Raw genomic sequence first — 24,708 nt, 5'->3', positions numbered from 1 at the left:
AATAGGTCTCAGAATTATTTCAAATAAAAAATTACAACTCTGTTATTATTCAAAAATAGGAAAAAATGGCTCAGTCCTGGAAGTATGAAAGGAGACTGCCAACAATGAGTGAAGTCTGAGTTGAAATCTTAAGGAAAAAAATACTGTTAATGTGATACGTGATAATTCAAGCAAAAGCCACAGAGGAAAAATGTCACAGAGGTGAGAAATGTGTGTCTTCTCCCCACTCTTCCTCCCTTCCCTTCGTGTGTGTGTGTGTGTGTGTGTGTGTGTGTGTACACACTCGCATGTGTGTTAGGAAGGTTGTTGGTTGAGGAGGTAGGCAGATGCCATAAGTGAGCCTTTGGAAATGGCCAATCACTGGAGGGGTTTATTCTTATGAATTGATTTAATTCGTGATCAGACTTAGTTTAGAGAAACCACACAGGCAGATGTGACATAACGGACTTTTTTTGGGGGGTGGGGTGGGTGGCATGGAGGGGTCAGAATAACCTGTGCATGGGTCTCTGATTGGCTATGTACAACAAAAACAAAAACAGACAAACACCAAGAACCAAAACAAAACTCTAGATGTGTTTCCAAAACGCCAAGTACTGTACTGCTCGTTAGGTCCTACCAGCTTGCCAGCAGCTGGAAACCAAAAAGCAGACCGATGAAATATTAAGGTTTGCCTGAAAGCGGGTGAGTGAGCGGGACCTCCTGGCCCGCCTTGTGTTTTCTCTATGCTTTCAAGAAGACTGAACTCAGAGGTGCGCACAAGCTAGCCCGGCGCACGGTCGCCTAGCAATGCTCATTTTAAAGAAAAAAGCCTAATCTTAACAAGGCTGAGACTGTATTGAAGGAAGCTGGGGACACTCCAGGTTTTTCAAGACTTTAGGCAGAGAACTAAGTTCCCTTTGTTTAAATGATCGTCCTGAGTACATCTGCAGGGTCAAAAATTAAAAATAAGAAGGAATGAATAATACAGCCTTTTTAACAAAGCCACTTTTTCCCTGAAGTTTGATAAGCCTTTGAGCCGGAACCACGTAAGGCAGTCCCAGGCGGGGAACCGACAGGAACCGCGCCACGAGGGTACTTAAGCCAGGTCGTCCCCGCCCTACTCCTCTGCTCCTACAAACACCGTCCCCCTTTGGCAGCTTCTGAGCGGAACCTTTCTCGCGTTTAGGTGCAGTTGAAACCGGGAACCAATTTCGTAGCACAATCTGGAACAGTCAACATGGCGGCGGCCATAAGGCACCTCCGTAGAGGTAAGACAAACCAACCCGCGTTCTTGCATGGAAAGTAAATCTAGAGCCGATTCTCTTGTTGCAGCGGAGTACATGCCAGAATCTCGCAGGCACCGCTCAGCTCTGGGTACTCGAAATGCATTCATGTTCTTCTGGGCTCCACTGCTTAAAAGCGACCCTTAACGCAAGGTTTCTCTCTTGGAGCAGGTCATTCTGAGGATGAAATGGGAGGGAAAATACATTGGCAGTCCTTTCAGTCAAGGATGAGGAATACAAGGCAGGATTCTGTCCTGGGGGGGGGGGGGGCCGGGCGGGAAGGAGGGACAGAGGGACGGAGGGACGGAGGGACAGAGGGAGAGGGGATGTGTTTAGTTTGGTAAGTGAGTCCTGGAGGGAAAGGTGGTATATGAAGTGGTTTACATACATCTGAACCTTGGAGTTTTTATTGTTGCTTTGTGAATAAAGGTGATTCCAGTTCTTAAATTTACAGAGGTTATCATATTTATTATTTGGAGATTAATTTTGTAGTGTTTCTTTTTTCAGTAACAAGTCAAGTCTAATTTAATACTCTGCCTTTTTACTTTTTAAGGACAATGATTATAAATATCATTTTCCATTGAAATCAGGTCTTTAAATAGACGAAACGGCCTGCACCACTCCGTTTTAATAGGAAGAAACCAATTCCATTTGGCGCGTAACTAAATTCATCTATTAAATGGCAGGGAAGAATTGAAGGTTGTGATTTATTTTGTGGTGTTGGGTTTGGAATCTAGGATGTCAAACATGCTAGGTAAATCTCTACCAGTGAGCTACACACCTCTCCCTACTCTCCCTAGTCAATGTTGTATCCATTTTCACTTTTAACTTTTCTCAGGAAAGTTCAATGTCAGCATCTTTATTTAGGATGTTTCTTCAAAAGTTAGGGGTGACAGATCACAACACACCCCAATGACTACTAAATAAGCAAACCAGAATATGTTATTACTGGAAAGAAATTGAGGGTGTTACCTTCATATATGATAGAAAGCACATTAGACAAAAATGAAGCCAAGAAGAGAACCGAAGATTTTACATTTTCGTCACTTTTCCCTCTCTTAGCCTCCAGGATACATACTAATGTTCTCATCATCCCACCTGCCACTGCTCACATTAACTGGTCGGCTTGTCTTCTCCGTAGTCTGTCTCCTTGTACTGGGAGACAGTTTTCTTCATCTCCTTTGATAAAAGTTGCATACTTTCAGTTGTCCAGGCCACACCCTCAGAGTATCTTTGACTCTTTTCTTCCTCACACTTTGCATTAAGTAGTTGACAAATCCTGTTTGCTTTACTTCTAAATTGATCCAGACAATTCGGTTTTGGTATGTGTGTGTGTTCGTGTTCATGTGCATGTGTGTGTGTACGTGAGTGTTGTTGAGAATTTTTGGAGTCAAGGTCTTGCTTTGTCTAACACCTAACTGGCTTGGTCTTGTATTTACTAACAAGCCCAGGCTGGCTTTGAACTTGAGAAAGTCCTTTTTCTCTCAGCCTCCTAAATGCTATTAACCTAAACTCTTGACTTCTCATGGTAAGATTCCAACTATCTTGTTCGAAATCAACAGCATTCCTCTGTAGACTCTAAATATGTACTAGATTGGTTCTTTAAGAACTTAAGCTGGAGTGTGTGTGTGTCTGTGTGTGTATAGAGGTAGCTCAGCAGTTGAGAGGATTTGTTGGCTCATAACTGTTCCAGTTCCAGATGATAATGACCCTCTCATCTGACCTCTAAAGGCAAAATACCTATACACATAAAATAAAAACTTAATGAATTAAAAAAAAAAAGACCTTAAGCTGATTGTGGTGGCACATGTTTCTTATTCCAGCACTTGGGAAGCAAAGTCAGGAGGATTGATGCAAGTTTGATGTCAGCCTGGACTCATAATGAATTCTCGGCCATGTAGGACTATAGTCTGAGACCTTATCATTTGGATTTAAATAAATAAAGAAACATTACAGAATAGCTTAATCATATTACTACTATGCTCAGAATTCTGAAAAGTCCCCCTCCCCCCCAAGTCTTTACAATGGCCTCTAACTGCACTGTCCATTTTGTGTACTCATGTCTGAGCACTTTAAACATGGCTAATACGAATTCAGAGTGCCGTATACACTATAAGATTTTTTTCATGAGTATATGTACTTGGTATATGTATATGTGTTCACTTGTGTGAGTGTGTATGTATGTGTGCACATGGAGGCTGGAGATTGATGTTGGCTCTCTTCTGCCAATCACTGTCCAGTCTGTTTCCAGAGGCAGAGTTTGTCACTGGACCTGGAGCTTGTGGATTCCCACTGTACCCAGAGAAGCCCCTGGAGGTGAGAGATGTTGCACGGTGCTTACTCAGCTTTTATGTGGGTGCCAGGAATCTGAATTTCATCCCTCATGCTTACATGGTGAGAACTCTGTCACCTTTCATATGAAATCCATCTTTTAAACTGCAAACAGCTTTCCCTCTTCTTTATCCTACAATCCTTTTCCTTCCTCTATTTATTGTTTTTGTCTCCAGGAACATATAAGCCCCATAACCTAGAGGTTTCTTATTCCAGTGTTTGTAAAACAATGATACTTAGATTATCCAGTTTATAAACCATATCTCTACAATAAAATCAGACACTGCTTTCTTGATTAGGTTTTGTTAAAAAAACAATTTGAGACAGGGTCAGGCTCCCACGTGTTGAGACAGAGTTGTCTCCAGCATGCCCATTATTAAAAGTGTTGTCAGTTGCATTGAACAATATAATTTAGTGGTTTGTTGTTTCACATACTAGTGTAGTCTTTATGTGGTTGCTGTTAGACGTCCACGGGCAGCTTAGAACAGTCCACACTAGACCAAATGGATCCAAGGGGGTGGGTTTATTCATGAGATAGGGCAAAGATGGGGGGGGGATGGGGAGAAGTAGAAGAAGATGGAAGAGGAGATCGAGGTCAGGGAGTTCTGCCTGTTTTATATGGGCAGTGACATAGCCTCTCCCAGGTAAAAGTGAGGTAGCCAGGTGGATTCTGGGAATGTATGGTGGTTGCCTTGGCAACGATGTGGGGGTCACCTAGATGTGATGTCACTGGGTTTGGAGCCTGATATCAACATACTTCCCTTTTTCTTATTATAAAGAGAAGAAAAAAAGGGGAAGGGAAGCCGATGGTGAAAGGGGAGTGGGGCAGTGTGTCTCTTAAACTACTTCCTGCTGTGTCCATTGTGGGGAGTAGCTGGCTTTCACCATCGGAGTCCACTTGATAGATGTGTGTATCAGGTTCCTCTGTGGACAGTGGCTGGTAAACCTGTAACAGGAACGGCATTCTTGGAGGAACCGGCGAAGACCATCTTCTTTAGCTGTCAGGACATCTGGCCCCCGTTGGTTCCGAAGCACCTCAGCTGGAATCCTGCGGGTCTTGTATGTAGAAAAAGAGTGTCTTGCAGTGTTGGTAGAAGAAATGGTTGGTCTATGATCCTAGCATATGTATCTGACAAGACCAGTATGGGCAGCCCCTATAATCGTCTGGCCAGTTTCTGCAATAATCTTCCACATAGTCAAAGAGAAAGCAAGTATAGAGAACATAATATTTAGATGGGAAAACAGATAGAGGGATGATAGCAATTTGGATTGGTTCTTGGCATCCGGCTATGGAGCAGTTTCCTGACCCTGTTTGGAAAGACTGTTTGTTATCTGTGGGGGTTTCTTGAACCTCGAATCTCCAGATGTAAGGGCTGACCTGAATAGGAACAAGCAGCAGGGGGAGGATGAGAAACCCATGTCTAGTCCAGTGAAGTTGAGCTCTGCTGTTGGAGTGGAGTCTCATTTTCTGGAATTGAGAACAAGGTGGGTGATTTCGATGTCCTCTGGAGCTTAATAGAGCACTGTCCTGTTAGGGTCGACATGTATGAAGAAGGTCGGTTTTAGATGGAGGGATGAAAGGTTTGAGGTGAGACAAGTAGACCCAATGCGGGAGTCCCTCGAGTTTAGCAGCTGTAGGGGTCACAAGAATTACCTTAAAAGGGCCCTGTCATTTGGGAGAGAGAGGTGAGGGCCGATGATCTGGAGAGGAGAGAAGGACTCGGTCTCCAATGTTGACAGGCAGTGGACAGGAGGCAGTGCATGGTTGAGGTAGATGGTGGTCAGCAAAGTTCCACAGGAGAGAACAGAGGTGGCAAAGTAGTGGGGTGAGCAGATGGTCTGGGAGGGGAAAGCATTTAGGTGAAAGACCAGGAGTTAGAACTGATCGTCCATACATGAGTTCAAAGGTTGAGATGAAGTAGGGCTGCTTGGGGAGAGCTCATAGCCTGAAAAGAGCCAGAGGTAAGAGTTTTACCCAGTCAAGATGAAGTTCCTGTGACAGCTTGACAAGAGTGGTTTTTAAAGGGTGGTTAGTTCTTTCTACCTTATCTGAAGATTGAGGGTGGTAGGGAATGTGAAAATGCCAGGGGATGTCTAGGGCGTTAGATAGAATTTGAGAAAGTTGGGAAGTAAATTCAGGACTATTGTCTAACTGAAGAGAGGCTGGGACACCAAATCGGGGGATGATCTCTTGGAGGAGATCAGAGACTGTCTGAGCCCTTTTGTTAGTTGTGGGAAAAGCCTCTATCCAGCCTGAGAAGGTGTCTACCAAGACCAGGAGGTACTTGGCACGTTTGACAGCGGGCATGTGGGTAAAGTCAAGTTGCCAGTCAGTTCCAGGAAGGGAACCTCTAGCCTGATGAGTAGGAAAAGGGGTGCTACTATACCTTGAGTTGGGATCTAATATCTGACAGATTTTGCAAGAAGCAGTGATAGATTTTAAGAAACTTAAGTCCTCAGGAGTAGGCTGTAGGTAGGTCTTAAAATAAGACAACGCTTGGCTGTTAGGATAAAAGAGGTGGTGAAAATAGGACAGAGTTTGACGAGTGTCAGGGGGTGTAGGTGGGGATGTGGGTTTCAGTGTAAGAATGTCCTGGGGAGAGTGAATTGAGTCTAGGCCCCTAAGGGCTGCAGCTCGAGCTGCCTCATCAGCTCGGTTGTTTCCCTTGGAGACTATAGAGTCATCCATCTGGTGGGATCTGCAGTGGACAATCCCAATAGCTGTGGGGAGATGGGAGGCCTTTAGCATGGCCATAATCTGGTTTGCATTAGTTATTGATCCTTTTTTTTGTGGTAAGTAACCCATGAGTTATCCATCTCATTGTTTTTGAAGCAGGGTCACTCACTAGAACCTGGAGTGTGTTGATTTTAGACTGGTCCACCAGAGAGTCACAGCAATCGGCCTTCTGTTTTTGGAATTACAAGGAAGAGTCACTGTGCCCAGTGTTTTACATGTGTGGTGGGGTGAATGCAGGTCCTCCTGCTTGCATGCAAGCACTTTGCTGATAGCAAGCTGTCTCCACAGCCTCAGTCATTAAGTTTTAAAAAGTGTATTTGATAAGCAGAAGTTTTTAACACTTAGTAAGCCACTTTTTGTGTAGTGCCTTTGGGCCTTGTTTGTGAAACTGTTCCTCCCCCTAAAGGCTATAAGGACATTTTCTTTTATTCCGGAAGGCTTTTAAGTATTAGCATTCACCTGTGAGTGGGTTTCTTCCCCCTCTGTAGTGGGAACTTAGGATAATTTTATTGTCAGGTCATTTATTTATTTATTTATTTATTTATTTACTAATCTGTCTTTCTGTGTTTGTGCCACTACCAACATAAAACTTTATAATGCCTTTAAAAAATGGATTTTAAAATTTTTGTTTCCAGATAGTTTCTCCTCATAGCAGTCCCAGCTGTACTGGAACTCTCTCTGTATATCAGGCTGATCTTGAACTCACAGAGATTTGCCTGCCTCTGCCTCCCGAGTGCTGGAGCTAAAGGCATGCACTACCATGACTGACTTAAATGAATTTTTATTTAGCATGCAAAGAAATGGGTTTCATTGAGATATTTCCATGCATATACAGTTATAATTGGCTTACTCTTTTTATCCTCTACACTCTTCCCTGCCCCTTCTAATGACAAGTCTTGATCTGGTAGGGCAAATTTCTCACTTTTTCTGCTTTTAGAAGAACTCACACAACTCTGTAAATGTATCATATTTAAAAATGAATAAATAAAATGGAAACTATTTTTAAAAATCTGGGGATACATATGTAATATTTCCTATTAATAAAAATAAAATAATCTATTGAGCTTAAATGAGATTAAGGTAAAAATAGATGGAGAGGGTGTAATGGCTCATGCCTATAATCAAATGTTGCTTGTGGTTCAGTCCAGCCTGGGCTACTTAGTGAGTTCCAGGTCAGGCTAACTACAGTGAGCTCCTGTCTCAAAACCCAAAACAAGTGAAGGGAAAAGCAGTTACATATTAGATGGCTCTCCTTGCTTTTAGTCTAAGTATAATTTTTGTATTTTATCTTTTCTTTTTAGTGATGCTGCTATGGAATATAGGACCTTGTATGTGCTAGGCGAGGAGCTCTGTCATTAAACTATGCCCTATTCCTGTTGTTAGATATTTTGTATGTTCGCATGTATGTGGTTTTGTGTTTGCTTTTATGTGGGGGATGGAGACATGTGTGCATTGCATGTGTAGAGGTCAGAGGACAACCTGGGGAGACAACTATCTTCTTTCCTTTGATCTCTTATTGGCCTGGAACTTGACTGTGTAGGTCAAGTTAGCTAGTCCGTAAACTTCTAGGGGTTTGTTTGTCTTCACCTGGCATCTCACTCTTCCCAGCATTACAGGCATGGGCCACCATACCCAGCTTTTCATGTGGATATGTAGATTCTGGGACGATCCACACTCAGATTCTGTTGCTTTTGAGGCAGCCCTGATGATTATATGGAATAAAAACCTAGCTCCCATTATTACACTTTTTAAAAGTGGTTAAGAATCACAAAATATTAGCTGCTTTAAAAAAAACTACTGGTTTTTATAATGCAAAAATGTATGAATCTGATGATTATTTAATGTTATTATTTTGTTTTTCTTTCCAAGTCTTGATACATCATCAAAGGCATAGTCTTTGCAAGATGGCTTACCAGACATCTCTTTACCCTTGTTCTGTAAACAGTCTCTTGCCCAACAGACATTTTGCTGCTGCTGCTACAAAGTAAGTATTTGTTTAGTTACTTCCTTCACTCTTAAAGTTGTGATTCAAAAGCAAGGTTCTATAAAGGCCATAGTTACACAAGCTTGTTACCTGTGCTCCTTGGAGTTCAGTGTTCTGAAGGAAAGGTGAGACTTATCAACAGTACTTACTAGCACTGTGAACTAATTACTCACTACTGCCTTTTAAAGCTGTTGTATTCATTTTAGGAGAAGAAAATCAAAGTTTCTTTCTTATTGCTATAAAACATTCTGGCAGAAGCAACTTAGGAGGAAAGGGTTTATTTGTAGCTGTTCCAAGCTACACCCTGTCCTTGTGGGGCAATGGAGGCGGTAGGAACTTGAAGCCAGTCACGGTTACTGACTAGAGCAGAGAGTTAGTGTGCTCTTCCTTCCTGTACCTATCTGCTGCCTCTTTTCACTCAGTCAGGCTCCTAGCCATGAAGTGCGTGAGTCTGCCTACCACACTTAACGGCTGAAGAGACTGCTACAGCGCAGGCCAGCACAACCCAGCACACTCCTCATCCAGACTTCCCAGCTAATCTTAGATGGTTTGCAGTTGACAATTAAAACTAACCATTCAAGATGAGATGAGAGAACCAGTCCAGGTCAGAGGACTGACCGGTAATGTCAGAATGAGGATTTGATCTAAACGACTTGGTTTAGTTCTGAAACTCATTTTTTTCTGCTCCTTAAATTATATTATTTTCTTCACGATGCTCTTTATAATTAGATGTTAAGGGATTACCGGTACTAGATATATATATTGGAATTTCAGATTTCTAGTGTTCATTGTGTTATGCAGAAGCACACACACGCACACGCACACACACACATATTTATAATTTTTTATGTAGAGTTTCAGCATATGGAAATACAAAGGGATGAAATTTGTTAAAAGCTGGTTTTGTATGGAGTTAGAACTCAGTGTTTTTATCCATAGATGCTGCTTCCATTGAACTGAATGAGGGAAGGGACCGACCGAAAGACACATGTTGACTCTTGCACTTAAGGTTTATGCCATCTGTCTGCTGGGCATGATGCTAATTGTTTTTTTTCCCTAAGGACATTGATGTTAATAAAGTGTAAAACAGACTATCCTCTTTTTCTGAATGTCTTTTTCCCTAATGTCACCATTTCTATAGTTAAAAGAAATGGCTAAGGGAGTAATAATTAAATGCCAAAGAGCTATAGAATATTAACAGTTACAATTTACAGAATCCTTATGCACTACGTAATAATAATTATTATAGCTGAGCACACTTCATGTGCTTGGTTATTTAATTGTCATAATGGTTATGAAGTATGGATACTATGATGAACATTTTTCAGATAGAGGAATGGAAAGCCAAAGATTAAATTTTATGTGGGTGTTTGGAATCTACATTTCAGTATTCATGAACAACATAATCTAGGACTAATTCAGTACAATGTAACTCAGGGTTAGGCAGTGTGGATGCGTTGGTGGAAAGACTGCCTTCAGAATTATTATCTAGTCTAAAAGAGTAGCGTTCATGGCTTTGGAAGGTGGGGTTTATCAGAGTTCAACCTACAGAATCATGGAGTACAACCCTTAGATTGTGGGATATCCAAAATAATTGGGAAATTTTAGGGGAATTTGTTAATTCCTGTTTGTTTAACATATTCTTACTTTTATAAACTTTGCCAACATAGTCTCTGTCCTCTATATGTGGGGCAGTATGTGAGATTTGGCCATGTGAGGATGAACAAGCTACCTGTTTTGATCCTCTGTCCTTGAGCATTTTAAAATAAACTGGAAGCAACACAAATATAGCTGGTTTTTATCTTTAAAAGTAATTATTTTAAATGTATTAGTTTATGATAAGCAATTAAAAGTGTGTGAATGTTAGTTACGGAGAAGTAGGTGGCTTTTAGCTGTTCAGTTGTACCAGTATATGCATTTTAAAGTAGGTATTTCTTGTTTGTTTAAGTGGTCATGTGTAAAGTAAGCATTTATGTTGTGGGAATAAATTCCTATGGTGCGGTTTAGTTATTTTAGCTATATAATATTTAGCTGTATAAAGGTACTATAATTTATGTAATTTAACTTTCTTATATTTCATTAACATAAATGACCCTCTACTGAATAATCATGTACTTGTCATATATAATGGAAGTATTTGGAAAATAAGCTCTAAGAAGTAGAATTCTTGGGTCAGAAAATATGTATATTTGTATTTGCAATTTTGAGAGATAAACCAAACTTATCTAGTTGACTTGTATTGGCTACAACACTTGTCTAGCATGTCAAGGCTCTGGATTCAGCCCTAGTACCAAAAGAAAAAAGAAAACAACTTGTCAGTTTGTATCCTTACTAGCGAGTCTTGTTAGAATGTATTTCTTTATATTTAGCGTAGGTAACTCTATTATCTTCTTTAGTTTTATAGGTAATAGGTGGAGTTGTGATTTTTAACATGTTTATGAGCCATTTCTATTTTCTTTCTTTAACTGAGCACCTTTTTTCTTTATGGGTTTTGTTGTTGATAAGTAAAACTTCTTACTGTATCATAAATTAAGTTTGTACTCTAACTTCCCTTAAATATTGTGACTATCGTATTAGAGAAATGGCTGAAGTGTGATGGGGTTGCTGGTGGGAGTTAAGCATACCTGAGGGCCAGCAGGGCAAGCAGTATTGACTGGGTCTTCAAAGTTAGAGTTTTACAGGAGAATTAAGGAAAATGTGTGTCAGTGGTGCCAAGTCATGGAAGCAAATGCTATGAACATTACTGCAGCTTAATAGTTTAATACTGCTTCCTATGGATACAAACGGAGCTAGCAGAAATGTTTGTTATTAGGAAGGAGGCTTTCTTTGGGTGTGACAGACAAGGAGCAGCTAGGGCCTTACATAGGCTAGGCATCTTCTCTGTCATTGAGCTGTGGCCCTGTACCCTGTTTTGGGTGCGAATGGTGCCTATATTCTGACTGGTCGTAGAGAAGGTAGAGGGGTGCAAGTTGTTTCTTTTACATCCTATCTAGCAGTGAAGAGTGCCAGTTCTCCACATTAGAAGTTACCAAGTTTTACGTTTCTTCATTGTATTTCTCACTTTCATCTTTTGCCCATTCTTCTGTTGGGCTGTTTGCCTTTTTATTTTTGCTATGTGCAAGTATTTATTTATCAGGTTTATTAATTTTTAAGAACATTTTAAAACATTTTCCTTTATCCTCTATAGAGAAAATTCTTATTATATCATTCCCAAATTTTACTGTAGTACAGTTTGATACTTTTTACTGGCATAAAAATCATAACATAAGAAATATGCCCACTTCAGAAAGTTATGAAAATTTGTCATAAGATTATTTAGTAACTTAATGGATGTGTTCATAATTTTAGTTGGAATCTTATTTTTAAATTCATTGACATCAGAATCTACTAAAAATAGTTCATGGACTCAAGATCTGAGGCATGGTAGTGCTTGCTTCTCTTTGTCAGTTTTTTCCATATTTTTTTTTAAATTTTATCAGGGTGGGCTCCGTCTTATGCCATGGGTCATAACCTGCACTAGTCATTGGTTGGCTACCCTCACAATTTCTGTGCTTTCTTTACCCCAGCACATCTTGTCGGCAAAACAAATTGTAGGCTGAAGGTTTTGTGGCTGGGTTGGTGTTCTAGTCTCTCTACTGGAAGTCTTGTCTAGTTCAGACTCTGTAGTCCCCATTTCTAGGAATCTTAGCTAGGACTGCCTCATCAATCCCTGGGCGTTTTCATTGCCCTTGGTTTCTGGCTTGTCCCAGAGATGCCCTTCATTCCAGTCTCTCCCCACGCCTGATCCCGCCTCTTCCCATCCATCTGTGTCCCCCACTACCCTCTTTGTTTTGTTTTTGTTTTGGTTTGGTTTGAGACAGAGGTCTGCCTGCTTCTGTTTTCTGACTGCTGGGATTAACATGCTTGAAATACTATGGGCTGCTCTGTTGTTCTGAACCTCTCCACCTCACTGGTGTGTAAGGATGAGTCTTCTGTTCCTTACAGCAGATCCTGCTTCTTCTTTTTCTGCCACTTGGTCATCTGAGTCTGGTTCTGTTTCTGTCTTGACAATGTAGTCTTTTTCTTGCTTCTTTGTGTATCTGTATTATTATTATCATCATCATTATCATCATCATCATTATTATATTAAATGCTGAAATGTCCAATGTAGAATAGACAAGTTGAAAGTAAATAGTAAATAGGCTTGTCATGTTGAGCCCGTGTAATCAGGGGCTGAGCTAGGTTAGGTTATGGTTTCCATGGTTACCACCAGTAGACATCTCTGTAGAGTTACTTTGTGCTCAGTATGGGGGTTGGGTCGTTGGGTTTTTCTTAGTGCTGTGCTTGGTGCTGTTTGCTGCTGTGCAGCTGCATCTCAGCAGGGACTTGCCCTCCCCTAGCATAAGCCATTGGTGCTCATTACCCAGTGTCTGTCTGTCTGGGAATGGGTAACAAGGGGAAGTCTCTGCAGTCTGGATTCCAACTTAGGGTGTGGTAGGCCCGCTGAGGCTGGGCTTTGGAGACAGGGCTTTTTGAGTCCACCTCTCCTTTCTTTCTGTTCTGTATCTACTGCAGGTTTGGGGGAAGTTCTGGCCCTCCCTTGGAATAGATAGTAAGTAGGCTGGGCTCCGTACTGTTTCCTGCCTTGACTCTAATTAATGGTAGAAATTTTAGTGATAGTTTTCTTCCATTCTAACAGAAACAGTGGGTGCTTGCTTGGGCCTTTCCTTCCTTCTGTACTATCTAAGGAGGCTCTCTAGTCTCCAGCCTGCTGGAGTCATTCCTGGGAGCATGTGGTGGTGGAGGTGTGTGGAAAGGCCTGTGACAGGACAAACTCCATGTGTTCTAGAGGAGTTAAATTGCCACACTAGCCTTTCAGTTTTCCTTACCTGCTTGCTTTTCTTTTATTCTGTCCCTGGGAGACATGATGAGAGCAAGGAGCAGCTGATTCTTTTTGGCAGTTGGCCACCTGCGTTCTCAGCTCTGTGGCGGGTCGAGGCAGGCTGGCAAGCTGTCACCTCTTCTTTCCATTGCTTTCCAGCTCCTCTGTTTTATGTGAAGCAGAACTGCACTTAGGTTAAAAAGTAAAGCACTGCCAGAGATGTTAATGAATTTCTCTCATATTAGCCTTAAGCGTTATTATAGTTCAGCTTAGTTTTACAAAACAAAAAAACCCACCTCAATGTAAAAGATTCTTTGCTTTTGAAATACTTGGATTGGTCTCTTGGGGTCACAGATCTTCAAGTTCTGAAGTGAACTTGGTCTTAGCATTGTTTTTCTTGTCTTGTTTTATTGGATCTGACCGTGGATTACTTTTCCTTTCATGAATTTGTAGTGAGAGGACAGATGTGGCCGGGTGAAAGCTATTAGCTGAATACAGTCTCCTGTTACTCATTTAATCTGTGTGGTTTAGTTACCCAGGTAACTACAGATAGTTCTGTTTTCTTGGTGCAGCCTGCCAGGTGTCCTCTGCCCCCTCCCCCAAACCTTCTGAATATGATTTATACTGATCTGAAAATCACAGCTCTTACACTCTTCTGATAGTCTTGACTAATTGCATGAATAACAGAACTTCTTAATGTGACTCCTTTGAGTAAAGGCAGGTAAGTTTGGAGACTGGAAGCAAAGCAATGAGTTATGAGACGCTAGTTTGTACCATGCTTCCACAGGAATTTATTTAATTGCAGTTTTAGTTTTTTTTTTTTGATTAATTAATTTCACTAACACCTCCCTTCATGGTGGTAGAGGTGAAACTCAGGACCTTGAGTGACTAAGTACTTTATCCCCAGAACGAATGAGTGGCTTAGTCTGATCTGGTCTGGCTGTGTTGCTTTGGGTGGCTTTGAACTGGCGATCTTCCCTGTCTTCCTCTCAAGAGCTGGGATTGTAAGCTTATATGACAAGCTTACATGATAAGGTTTGGGGGAGGGGGCAGAGGACACCTGGCAGGCTGCACCAAGAAAACAGAACTATCTGCAGTTACCTGGGTAACTAAACCACACAGATTAAATGAGTAACAGTGCCACTTTCCTGAGAGTCCCATGTGTTCTAGGCTATGATGATGTCATTCTAGATTTTAGTTTCTCCTAAAGCACTGTTCCATTTGAAACCTAAAAATGTTCTCATTGATCAACTCAAATGTTTATGAAGTTAAGTCCCAACCCCAGTACATTGCTCTTTACCATCATAACCTCATCAGACTTTTCGAGCTTCACAAATATTTATAATTACACATATAATTATAAATGAAATCTGGAGATTTCATGTTAATTGCATATTAAAAGACTGAAAAAATTAGCTGTGGAATCAAGATTTTATTTGATGTAAGTTTGATGGCTCTAGCTAAAGCCTTTGTTTAATTTTAAATGGAGCACTTTCTTCCTTAATCGGCTGCTGGCCTTCTATGGCTCTGTTTCTCCGTTAGTAAACGTAGAGTGGAGGGGGGCTCCAGTGTGGGGGCTGAAGAATTTTGTAGGTACCAGGAGAGCACACCCTTCCACTGGGCACTTCCTTCAGCTTGCTGTCAGCAGTCTGAAAGGATGCCTGCACCATTAAAATGAAGATTATCACCATTTGCCAGTGTGTTCAACTGCTCATTAACTCGGAGGATACTATTATTAGTGGTGATAGTTGGATTTGTTGAGTGCTAAGAACAAGAATGAAATTTTATATTAGATTGGGTTTGAGATTTTTAAAAAAAAATTAGTTATTTCACATATGTTTTATGAGGCTTCATATTTATTGTTCATATTATTTGTTACTTCCCTAACAGATTAGCACAAACGTTGAGGCTTGAAACAACACAAGCCTGTGCTTTATAGTTGTCTAGATTCAGAGTCTGACATGGAGCACATTGGACCGAAATGAGGCTATTGGTAGTTATTTTCTGAGACTGTTTCCTAGTCACTCCCATGTTTGAGACACTACTCACCTTCCTTTACCTGTGTGCCCTTTCTTCATTTTAGAGCAGTGGCAGGTTTTCCCCTTCACATTTGAACTTCTGTCAGCATCTCAGCTCCATCTGATCCAGCTGGGAAGTGGGAAGTTTTCACTCTTAGGGGCCTATGTGATTGGCCCATGATAATCTAGGATAATCTCTCCATTTTAAGGTCTTTAATCTTAGTCACGTAAGTCTCTTTTGTCACATATCGTGACATGGTTGTCTTTTGGGGGTGCATTATTTTTCTCATCAGTTATAAAATACCTTACAAATGGCAGCCTAAGATGGGGGCTGGGGGACATAGATTTCTTTTGGCTCATGGTTTGTGGGTACAGTTGAGCCTGTCAGAGAAGGCATGGTGGCAGGAGCAGCCTTTGACAGTGGTAGGAGGAGCATGTGGTTGCTTGCTCGAATCTGGATTGATAAAAAAGCAGCCAGAGAGGGGGAAGGAGGACTGAGCTATTATAACCTGAAGACCTGTCCTGTGGAGATCACTTAATTCAGCTCTGGTCCATCTCCTAAAGCTTCCCCAGTATCCTCACACAGGGTCACCAGCTGGGGACCAAGTAGTCAAACCCTGTAGGGGACATTTAACTTACAAGCCACATTTGTGGACACTGTTCTGCTTACAACAGAACCCCAAATATCTTTCTAAAATAGTCTTTTACTAATTGAAGACTTTGGTGTTTTGAATAAATGTTCAACAGTTATATTACCCCTAGTTTGTTAGCTTTAAACTCTTCCCTACATTTCCCCTTTGGACATTATTTCTTCGGTATTTTGTAAGCACTCACTAGCTTTTGTATGCAATAGACCTCACCACAACTACTTATCACTGCATGCACATATGTGGTTTCTGACCAAGGCTGGAAGTGTGGTGGCCCAGACTTGCTGTGCTACCAAGTTTGCAGGTCAGTTGAGCATCATCTAGTTTAGCCTGGGCTCTGTGGGGCCAGCTCTGGTCCATGTGTCCCTCATGCTCTTAGCTTGGACTTGTGTTTATGAAAAATGACACTAATAGATACATTAATGTGTAAACAATTGAAGCCTCCACTGGCTTATACTTAGAGCAGGGAAACTGTCAGTTCCTTATTCTGTCAGCGCAAACGAGTCACATTGGCAGATCAGTGGACTGGGGAGTGTATTCTGTTCCCTGGGGACTTGAGTAGAGAGGGGGAGATGAAGAGCACTTAACCTGTTGGGCATGAGCTCATCCCTTTGACTACTGGTTTCTCCAGAGAACTGTCTGACTTTTCCTCCTGGTTCTAGTTAATGATATACTATTTCTTTCACACCTGGTTCCCCAAGCCTCCACAACAGAAGGTGTTACAGATGGTTCTTTCTATTTCCTATCTCTTGTATTTACCTTGTAAATGTTTTCCTAGTCTATCGTCCTTTCAGCGTTATCAGTGTTTGTTCAGCCTTGGCCACCCTCCTTAAGAAGAAAAAGAGGGAGTATCACCTCATTTCCTTCAGATCTGTCTCCTATTACAGCTGGAATATTCTACAGCTTGAAATTTACACTGGTTTCTCTTTGCCTCTTTGCTCATTGTGATATGGAGTTTCCAACCCTACTTTCCATCTTCCTGCTTTCTTTTATTGAATTCCAGAGTCAAGAAACTGCTCATTGGGACAGCGCTGGTTTACTATCTGTTTTTGCTTATTTTGTTTATAAAGCTAAGAGAGTTTTTTTATCTTAACTATTTTAATATGTGAGAGATCATATGTTTGCGTGTGTGGTTGTGTGTATGTGTGTGATCATGTTTATGTATGTAGGGCAGAGATCACCATCAGCTGTCACTCCTCAGGAGCCATCCATCTTGTTTTTGGAGACAGAATGTCTCATTGGTCCCTGACTAGGCCCTGATTAGAGTGAACTGATTGGCTAGGCTGGCCAGTGAGTGAACTCCAGGGAGCCTTACATCTCGGCCTTCCCTGCACTGGGATCTGAAGAACTTGGCACCACACCTGGCTTTTTAATGTGTGCTCTGGGCACTGAACTCAGGTCCCCATGCTTGTGCAGAAGGTGCATGCTTGTGCTTTACTAATTTTCTCCTCATCCTAATTTGTATAAATGGAATGATTTGTGTTGTTTTGTGACTTTTCTTTCACTACATAACAAAGAAATTCTATACTATTGATGTAGTTGTATACTGTTTTTAAGGTTAATACATGTTGTAGCCTGAATCAAGTACTTGGTTCTTTTTGTTGTTGATTAATGTTCTGTTATGTACTTTAACATGTAGACACTTCAGTAGCATCCAAGAGATGACAAATGGGGTTACATGAAATTAAGATTCTGTGTAAATTGCAAAGGAAAAAACAGTCACCAGAGTGAAAAGACAACCTATAGAACTGGACAAAAAAAAATCTTATTCATCTATATCAGACTGGAATCAATATTTAGGATCTATAAAGAATTAAAAAAAAACACAAAATATCATACAGTCAGTAAGTGGGCTAATGAATTGAGGAAGTGTTCAATATTCTTAGCCATCAGGAAAGTGTAAATTAAACTGCCTTGTGAGCTGTCAGGATGGCTCAGTGGGTAAGGTCCCTGTTGTGAACTCTTACAACTTAAGTTTCTGCAATTCAGATGGTGGAAAGAACCAGCTACCAGAAGGTGTCCTCTGGCTTTCATATATGTGGCATACACACCAACACATGCACACTGAATAGAAATATAATACAAAATTTAAAGCTATAGTACTCCTATGTACTTACACACAGGGATTTTAAGTAGACATTCTAGAGATTTGTGCACATCTCCCTGTGAGTATTGATATATTAATTCACTGTGGTTAAGATATAATGTCAGCCTGTTTGTCCATGAATGAATGAATGGATAAAACAAAATGTGACACATATCCACAATGAAATTTTTTTAGCCATTAAAAAAAAAGTATTATGACATCTTCAGGAAAATGATGGAACTGGAGCTCATTATATTAAAGAGAAGGCAATGGGACACATGTGATGGGAAAGCAGGAAATTGATGGCTTTGGGGGCAGGAGTGGGGACCAGCAAAGGGGCAAAGAGGAGTAACAAGAGTAGTGTAGAAAGGTGATGACTAAGTAGAAAACATAGTGACATCTGTGTGACAATGACATTGAAACTCAAAACTGAACAGAAGCATCCCATCATAGTGAGATGGCATATTTTATGTTTTCACTCATTAGCAGATGAGTCTAAGTTATTTCTACCTTTGGGCTGTTATGAATAGTGCTACTATGGACAATTTTTTTCTGGTTTTTTTTTTGTTTGTTTGTTTGTTTGTTTTTGGAGGGGGCAGTCCAAGGTTTCTCTGTGTTTGTAGCCCTGGCTGTCCTGGAACTTGCTCTGTTGACCAGGCTGGCCTTGAACTCACAGAGACCAGCTCAAATCTGCCTCCCAAGTGCTGGGACTAAAGACATGTACTGCCCAGCATGTATGAAGCTCTTTTGGGAGTATATCAAGACTGTTTTCCTTTCTTCTCCTTCACAGCTCTTCCCTAACTCCTAGGCTGAGCCAAGGGTCTTCATAAGACCCTGCTAAGTGTCTTTAATAATATAGTATGTTGAGACTCTCTCTTTACATGTGTATTTCCCTTTTCTCCTTTGTAAGCATCTGAAAAATAGCAACCCTGTCTCTCTCACTTGTGCTGACTAGAAACAGCACACATTCATTGGTATTTGTTGAGTTAGGGAAACTGTAAAGCAGTATGTGCTTTTGAGTTCTTCTGTCTTATATAAATCAGCTTTTTAGAAAAGGTCTCCTTGAATACATTCTGATATAATTGACCTTAATGTATCTTGCTTTAAGGCCTGCAAGAAAAATTAAAAAAGGTACCAAGGAAAAGACATCAGATAAAAAACCAGTAGATGATATAGAGAAAATAAAGTCATATCCGTACATGGCAAGTGATCCTGAAGACGATGTCTACTTAAAACGCTTGTACCCACGGCGGATCTATGAAGTAGAGACAGCTGTTCACTTACTTAAGAAGTTTCAAGTGCTGGACTTCACCAATCCAAAGCAAGGTGTTTTTCTTGACTTAACATTAGATATGGCATTGGGAAAAAAGGTACGTAGACTTGTGTTTATTAAAGTAGATACATGAATTGATCTTTTTAAGTTTTAAAATTCTAGGTGGAGGAGGGGGTAGAGGACACATGATTTGAAAATTGATGTGCAGATACTAGGGGTGGAAAGGTTTACACCAGATTCTCAACCTGTGGGTCAAAACCCTTTGGGGTTGAATGACCCTTTCACATGGGGGTCACCTAAGACCATCAGGAAACAGATATTTACATTATGATTCATAACAGTAAAAAATTTACAGTTATGAAGTAGCAACAAAAATAATGTTATGGTTAGGGTTCACCACAACTGTATTAAATGGTCACAGCATGAGGAAGATTGAGGGCAATAGTTTACACAAAGATGGGGGCTGTGAAGAGGGGAGTGGAGAAGAGCAACCAAAACTAAGGATGTATCCAAAGCCATAGGGGAAGCCAGCTACTTCATAAGCTACTTAGAAGTAAAATTTAAAAATTCCATAAAATCACCTTCTCACCCCTGTTTGGTTTTTCAAGACAGGGTTTATCTGCATAGCCCTGGCTGTCCTGGAATTCTCTCTGTAGATCAGGCTAGCTTCAAACTCATAGAGATCTGCCTGCCTCTGCCTCCTGAGTTACATTAAAGACATGTGCCACCATCAGATTTTTAGAAAATTTGATGGTCTTTCTACTTTAGCATGAACAATATGTTACTTCCCAAGTATAAGATGCATTGAAAGGAGGCTGGGGTTGGGGGGCTTTCCTTGAATTAATTGCTTTGCTTATTTATACGTTTCAGCATGCTCATCTCTGTCATAAAGTCATAAAGTGTTCAGTTCATATAGCTCCATTCACGGTGAGATATGATAATACATAGAAAGGCTTAGCCACTTTACTTAGGAGTACTTTGCATTCACTTTTCATTTAAATCTGTAGTAATGTCAGGAAGTTCTCAGGCATCCATGTAGTTCATATAGTTCAATGTCTTGCGGGACCTCAGGCACCGTTTTGAATATGGAGTCTACTTATAGGCTCATGATACTAACAATATAGTCTTTGTCTTATGTTTGCTCTATTTCATTGCCTCTGTGATGGGAACTGAGCACAGGGCCTTGAGCACTTGGGAACAGTCTATGTTTGCTGTTGTTAATGCTTCTTGCCAAAGAATTGTATAGTGAGTCAGTACTCACCAGGGGATGCTAGTGTGGTGGCTGTTTACTGCTGGAGACCTTACCGAAATCAGTTGTGATGTGTTAATAGGAGTGCCAATCAATAAGTCTATGGATAGCTAATGTAAAGGGTAGTTAAGAATTTATTTATGCCTTCTGGTCTGAAAAATCCCTAGGAGGGGGTTGCTACTTGGAAAAACTTTTCTAAATATAAACTTTCAATCAGTTTTATCAGAGAAACCATCCCTTTTTTTCTCCTGCCAAGCACATGAAGGGCCTAGAACCTGTTTTCATATGAACTCTACTCAGAGGTCTGATCCTGAGATCTAGGTAGGTTCTTCACCAAAATGACTGAAGACATTAATTCTGAGGTCTTACAGGATTTGTACTTGTGAGTGTGCCAAATGATGCATTGTTTATTTTGGAATTTTCAGTTCACTTCTCAAACATATCTGAAAGGGATGGTGATCTCAGTTACACTATAGTAGACCTCCAAGAAGACCCTTTTACTCTTGGCATTCTGTTGTAGATCTAGGGTTTCTGTTATAATTGCCCAGAGCCATGGAGTCCACTAAGGGTGAAGTACTAAGCAGGTCAGTTGCACACTGTCCTTGTTCAGGATGTCTAGGTGTTTTTATCATCTTCCTTGAGTCTGAAAACTACATTTAAACTTTTACTCCAAGGTAACAAACTTCTGTTGACACTCAAAAAATGGAAACTGTTGTACAGGTTGCTAGGGAGGGACAGATATGAATACACTCACAACATTGAGAACCTATGAGAAATGGTTTACATAGAGACCTCATGAAATGGGGTGTGGTGCACACAGAGAGGTAGATTCTTATTCTTCAATAAGGAAATATATAATCTCCTGAGCTTTGAATTATAATCAGAAAATAGTAAGGAATAAAGGGATGGACCTATCGTAGATTAAAAGATTTAAAAGCCAGAGTTGAGAATGGTGGTGCATTCCTGTATTCCCAGCATTCAGGAAGTTGAAGCAGGAGGATCTTGATTTTGAGTCCAGTAGAAAACCCTATCTATCCAGCCAATGAACCAACCAAACAACCAAAACAACCTCAAAAATTAAAAAAAAAAAGTCAGTTCTGTTTTTAATAGAATGCAGAAAATAATAGAGAAGATAAACTTTTTGTAATTATTTACCCCCTATGTGTTTAGAAAAAATTGGAGCCATTTGCCAGTGTTATTGCTTTCCCACACCCTTTCTTGGCAGACGTCAACAAAGTTGCTGTCTTTACAGGGGTAAGTAACTTAGTCAACAGTTTTTTAATTTAACTTTTAAGAGATTACACTAGTCAATAAACAGAGTAATGGAATGTAATTAGAGAAAAATCCTGAATTCCTATCAGTTCTTTAAAGTGCAAAGCAGGTTACCTCTATGGTTGCACCACTGGTCTGAGGGAGCGATTCATCAAACACTGACTGCTGCCATCATTAGCACCGATCACAGCAGTGCTTTTCTAGAGAGCCTGAAGGGAGCTGTAGGCTCTGTCAGGTGTCTCCAGCTTCCTACTCATGCTCCTCCGAAGCACACAACAGAGACCAGTGCTGTGTGTCTCCAAAAGCACAGCTTAAACAGATGCCTGCTCACGGTGCCAGCAGCCACGGGAAGGCGGCCATGGGGTCCAGCTTGGCGGGCTTCTATGTTGCTGACATTTGTTTATGATGTGCTAATGCGTTTGCTTAGGTTTTCCCTTCTTTACCATCTGAATTTCATAACTGAAACTTTACAAATTTTCTTTGCTTTCCTCTGGAGGAAGACAATGTGTTCTTTCCAGTGAGTGGGAAAATTCTAGTTGTCAGAGTGCCACAGTGCTGCAGTAACTAAGGGAGTGACATGTATTCCCAGAAAACAAAATGATCGAAGTGGGACATGTGCCAGGATAACCACAAACATTGCTTTTCTGTAGAAGTTGGCAGGTGTGGCTGGCTACATTTTGGGTCTTGATTTTTTTGAGTTAAATTTTTCCCCCCATCAGTTTTATAAAATGTAAGTTAGTAAGATTAATGATATTTTAAGTTTTTACTTTTGAGAGGTGTGTATATTCATAGCCAGCTATTTGTCACTTGCTAGATTGTTTATTGTTTGTTTGTTGAGACAGAGTCTTCTACAGAATCCTGCCTGTCCTGGAATTTGCTGTTTAGACTAGGCTGGCCTTGAACTCACAGTGATCCTCCTGCCTCTGCCTCCCGACACTTGCTAGGTTCTTTATATGACATCAAGGTGTATTTCTGCTGTCACTCAAATACCCCAGTGACATATAGACTAAAGTTTTCAGAATAGAATGTATCTAATGCATGTACTTAAAAATTGGTGTATTTTAAATTAAAATTTAAAACAATTTTTACTTTTAATTGATATTTCTGATAGCTATCGTCAATATAATGAATATGTTTAAAAATAATGTGTAAACTGTTGTGTTTTGGTAGAATGCATCAGAAATTAAAATAGCAGAAGAAAACGGAGCTGCATTTGCAGGAGGCACAGATCTGGTTACCAAGGTGCTGTGTTTTATGTTCATTTCTTATAAAGATTGTTCTCATAGCGCTACTTCCTTTATTTATTTATTTATTTATTTATTTATTTATTTATTTAGTGTTTATAGGGTTTTGTCTGCATGTAAATCTATACTTCATATGTGTGCCTGCTGTCCTTGGAGGATAGAAGAAGGTGTGGGATTCCTAGGGACCACCGTTATCTACAGTTATTAGCTGCCATGTGGTGTTCGGAATTGAATCCAGGTACCCTGGAAGAGCAGCCAGTTCTCTTACGTGCTGAGCCTGTACATCTCCCAGCCGTATGCATTAACTTTTCACATTTGCACATGGTCACTAGGGTTATATGTCTCCAAAACAGTAGGCTTCATCAAAAGAGGAAATGTTTTGTACTTTGTTCAGTTTCAAACCTAAGAAAAAGCCACTGAAGCTCTTAATCATTGATTACTTCATTCTTTGATTTGTTTATAGTTTACTGTGGTTAATGAAAGTTTTGTGAATAAAACATACAGGCCAATATTACTCAGGTTTTGAATGTGAAATTTAAAATGAAATCCAAATATTAGTACACATGAATGTTTCATTCATGTTTTTAAAACCAAGTGTCCTTTTCTTTCTGGGAGTGAAAGTATCATTTTTTTGGTGTTTAATCTCTGTAGTATGGTATTTCCTCTGAACATTTACTCCCTGTCCACTTGAATTGGACTTAGCGCGCTCACTGAGGACTAAATAAGAAGCCCACCTCAGGAAGGAAGAGCCTGGGGAGCCCTTTTTGAAGGACAGTAGGAAGAGGCATATAGTTATTTGTAAAATCACAAAAGCTTTTCCTAAATATTTTAAAGAAGAGTCCTTCTTTTTCTTAAATTTTATTATGGATTGAAGTGGGCAAGAGGGAGCTAGGAAAACTGATTTGAAAATGTATCCTTTGTTAAACATACAGAGTTTTTGCGTGACTTACGGGGCTAGTCCTTTATGGAACTTGGCAGCTGAGTAGTGTTCTAAGTCTGATGGTGATTTTAATTTCCTTTTAAAGGGAATTGAAGATAGTTTATTTTGGATTCAATTTGAGTGACCAAGGCCCAGGAAACACAAGAGTTGGTTAACCCCCATTTTATGTTCCCTTGTGGAAGTAGTTTTGTTACCAGTAAGGCATTCTTTTTCTTTGCCTGTTAAAGGTTTAAAAGCCTGGAACATTCACAAGGGCAACAGTTAGCAGCAGACACAGTCAGCAGTTGGAGAAAAGCTTTTCTGGGGTGAGGAAACACATCCACTCACAATACAGAGGGAAAGAGCCTCCACAAGACAGAGGGAAAGAGCCTCCACAAAACAGAGGTGGGAACTCAGGAAGTTGAAGCCCAGTTTCTCCTTGAGGGGTGCTTTGAAGATCTACCTCCCTTATTTTAAGGTCGTGGGGTAAGCATGTCTTGGTCTGGCCTTGAACTTGCTGAGCCAGTCCAGCAGCAAAGGAAAGGCCCACAGGCCTTTGTAAAACCTTAAGTCAAATTTCCAGTGAGCTTACTGGAGAGTAGGAATGAATCTTACTTTAAAACAAGTATAGTATCTTGTTCTTTCTGGTATATCATTTTAATTCTTTAAAAAATACTAACAGCATTTTAGTTGATAAAGAATATACTGTAGGCACTTGGGAATCTGAACGTGGGGCTTGGTCTCCGCAGCCAGAAAACTAACCTCAGCAAGTGTGTGCTGCCACCTTTCACCAACTTCCTTCCGACCCTGTGAGAGTGTCACAGC

General features: G+C 40.5%; 1 protein-coding gene across 1 annotated transcript in view; it reads left to right on the top strand.

Annotated features, from left to right (window-relative positions):
* Nucleotides 1-1,147: 1,147 nt before the first annotated feature.
* Mrpl1 (mitochondrial ribosomal protein L1) overlaps nt 1,148-24,708 on the top strand; it is a 57,131-nt gene continuing 33,570 nt past the window's right edge. Inside the window, exons 1-5 of the mRNA XM_028784988.1 lie at nt 1,148-1,247; nt 8,200-8,314; nt 19,035-19,296; nt 21,619-21,702; nt 22,891-22,962. Coding sequence (XP_028640821.1) covers nt 1,217-1,247; nt 8,200-8,314; nt 19,035-19,296; nt 21,619-21,702; nt 22,891-22,962 — 564 coding nt within the window. The 5' untranslated portion in view covers nt 1,148-1,216. The remainder of the gene's footprint in view (nt 1,248-8,199; nt 8,315-19,034; nt 19,297-21,618; nt 21,703-22,890; nt 22,963-24,708) is intronic.

This window comes from Grammomys surdaster, unplaced genomic scaffold (assembly GCF_004785775.1).
Source record: "Grammomys surdaster isolate TR1022 unplaced genomic scaffold, NIH_TR_1.0 125024, whole genome shotgun sequence".
In the NCBI taxonomy this organism is placed as follows: domain Eukaryota; kingdom Metazoa; phylum Chordata; class Mammalia; order Rodentia; family Muridae; genus Grammomys; species Grammomys surdaster.
The sequence above is the reverse complement of the archived record's forward strand: the minus strand, read 5'-3'. Positions and strand labels throughout refer to the sequence as shown.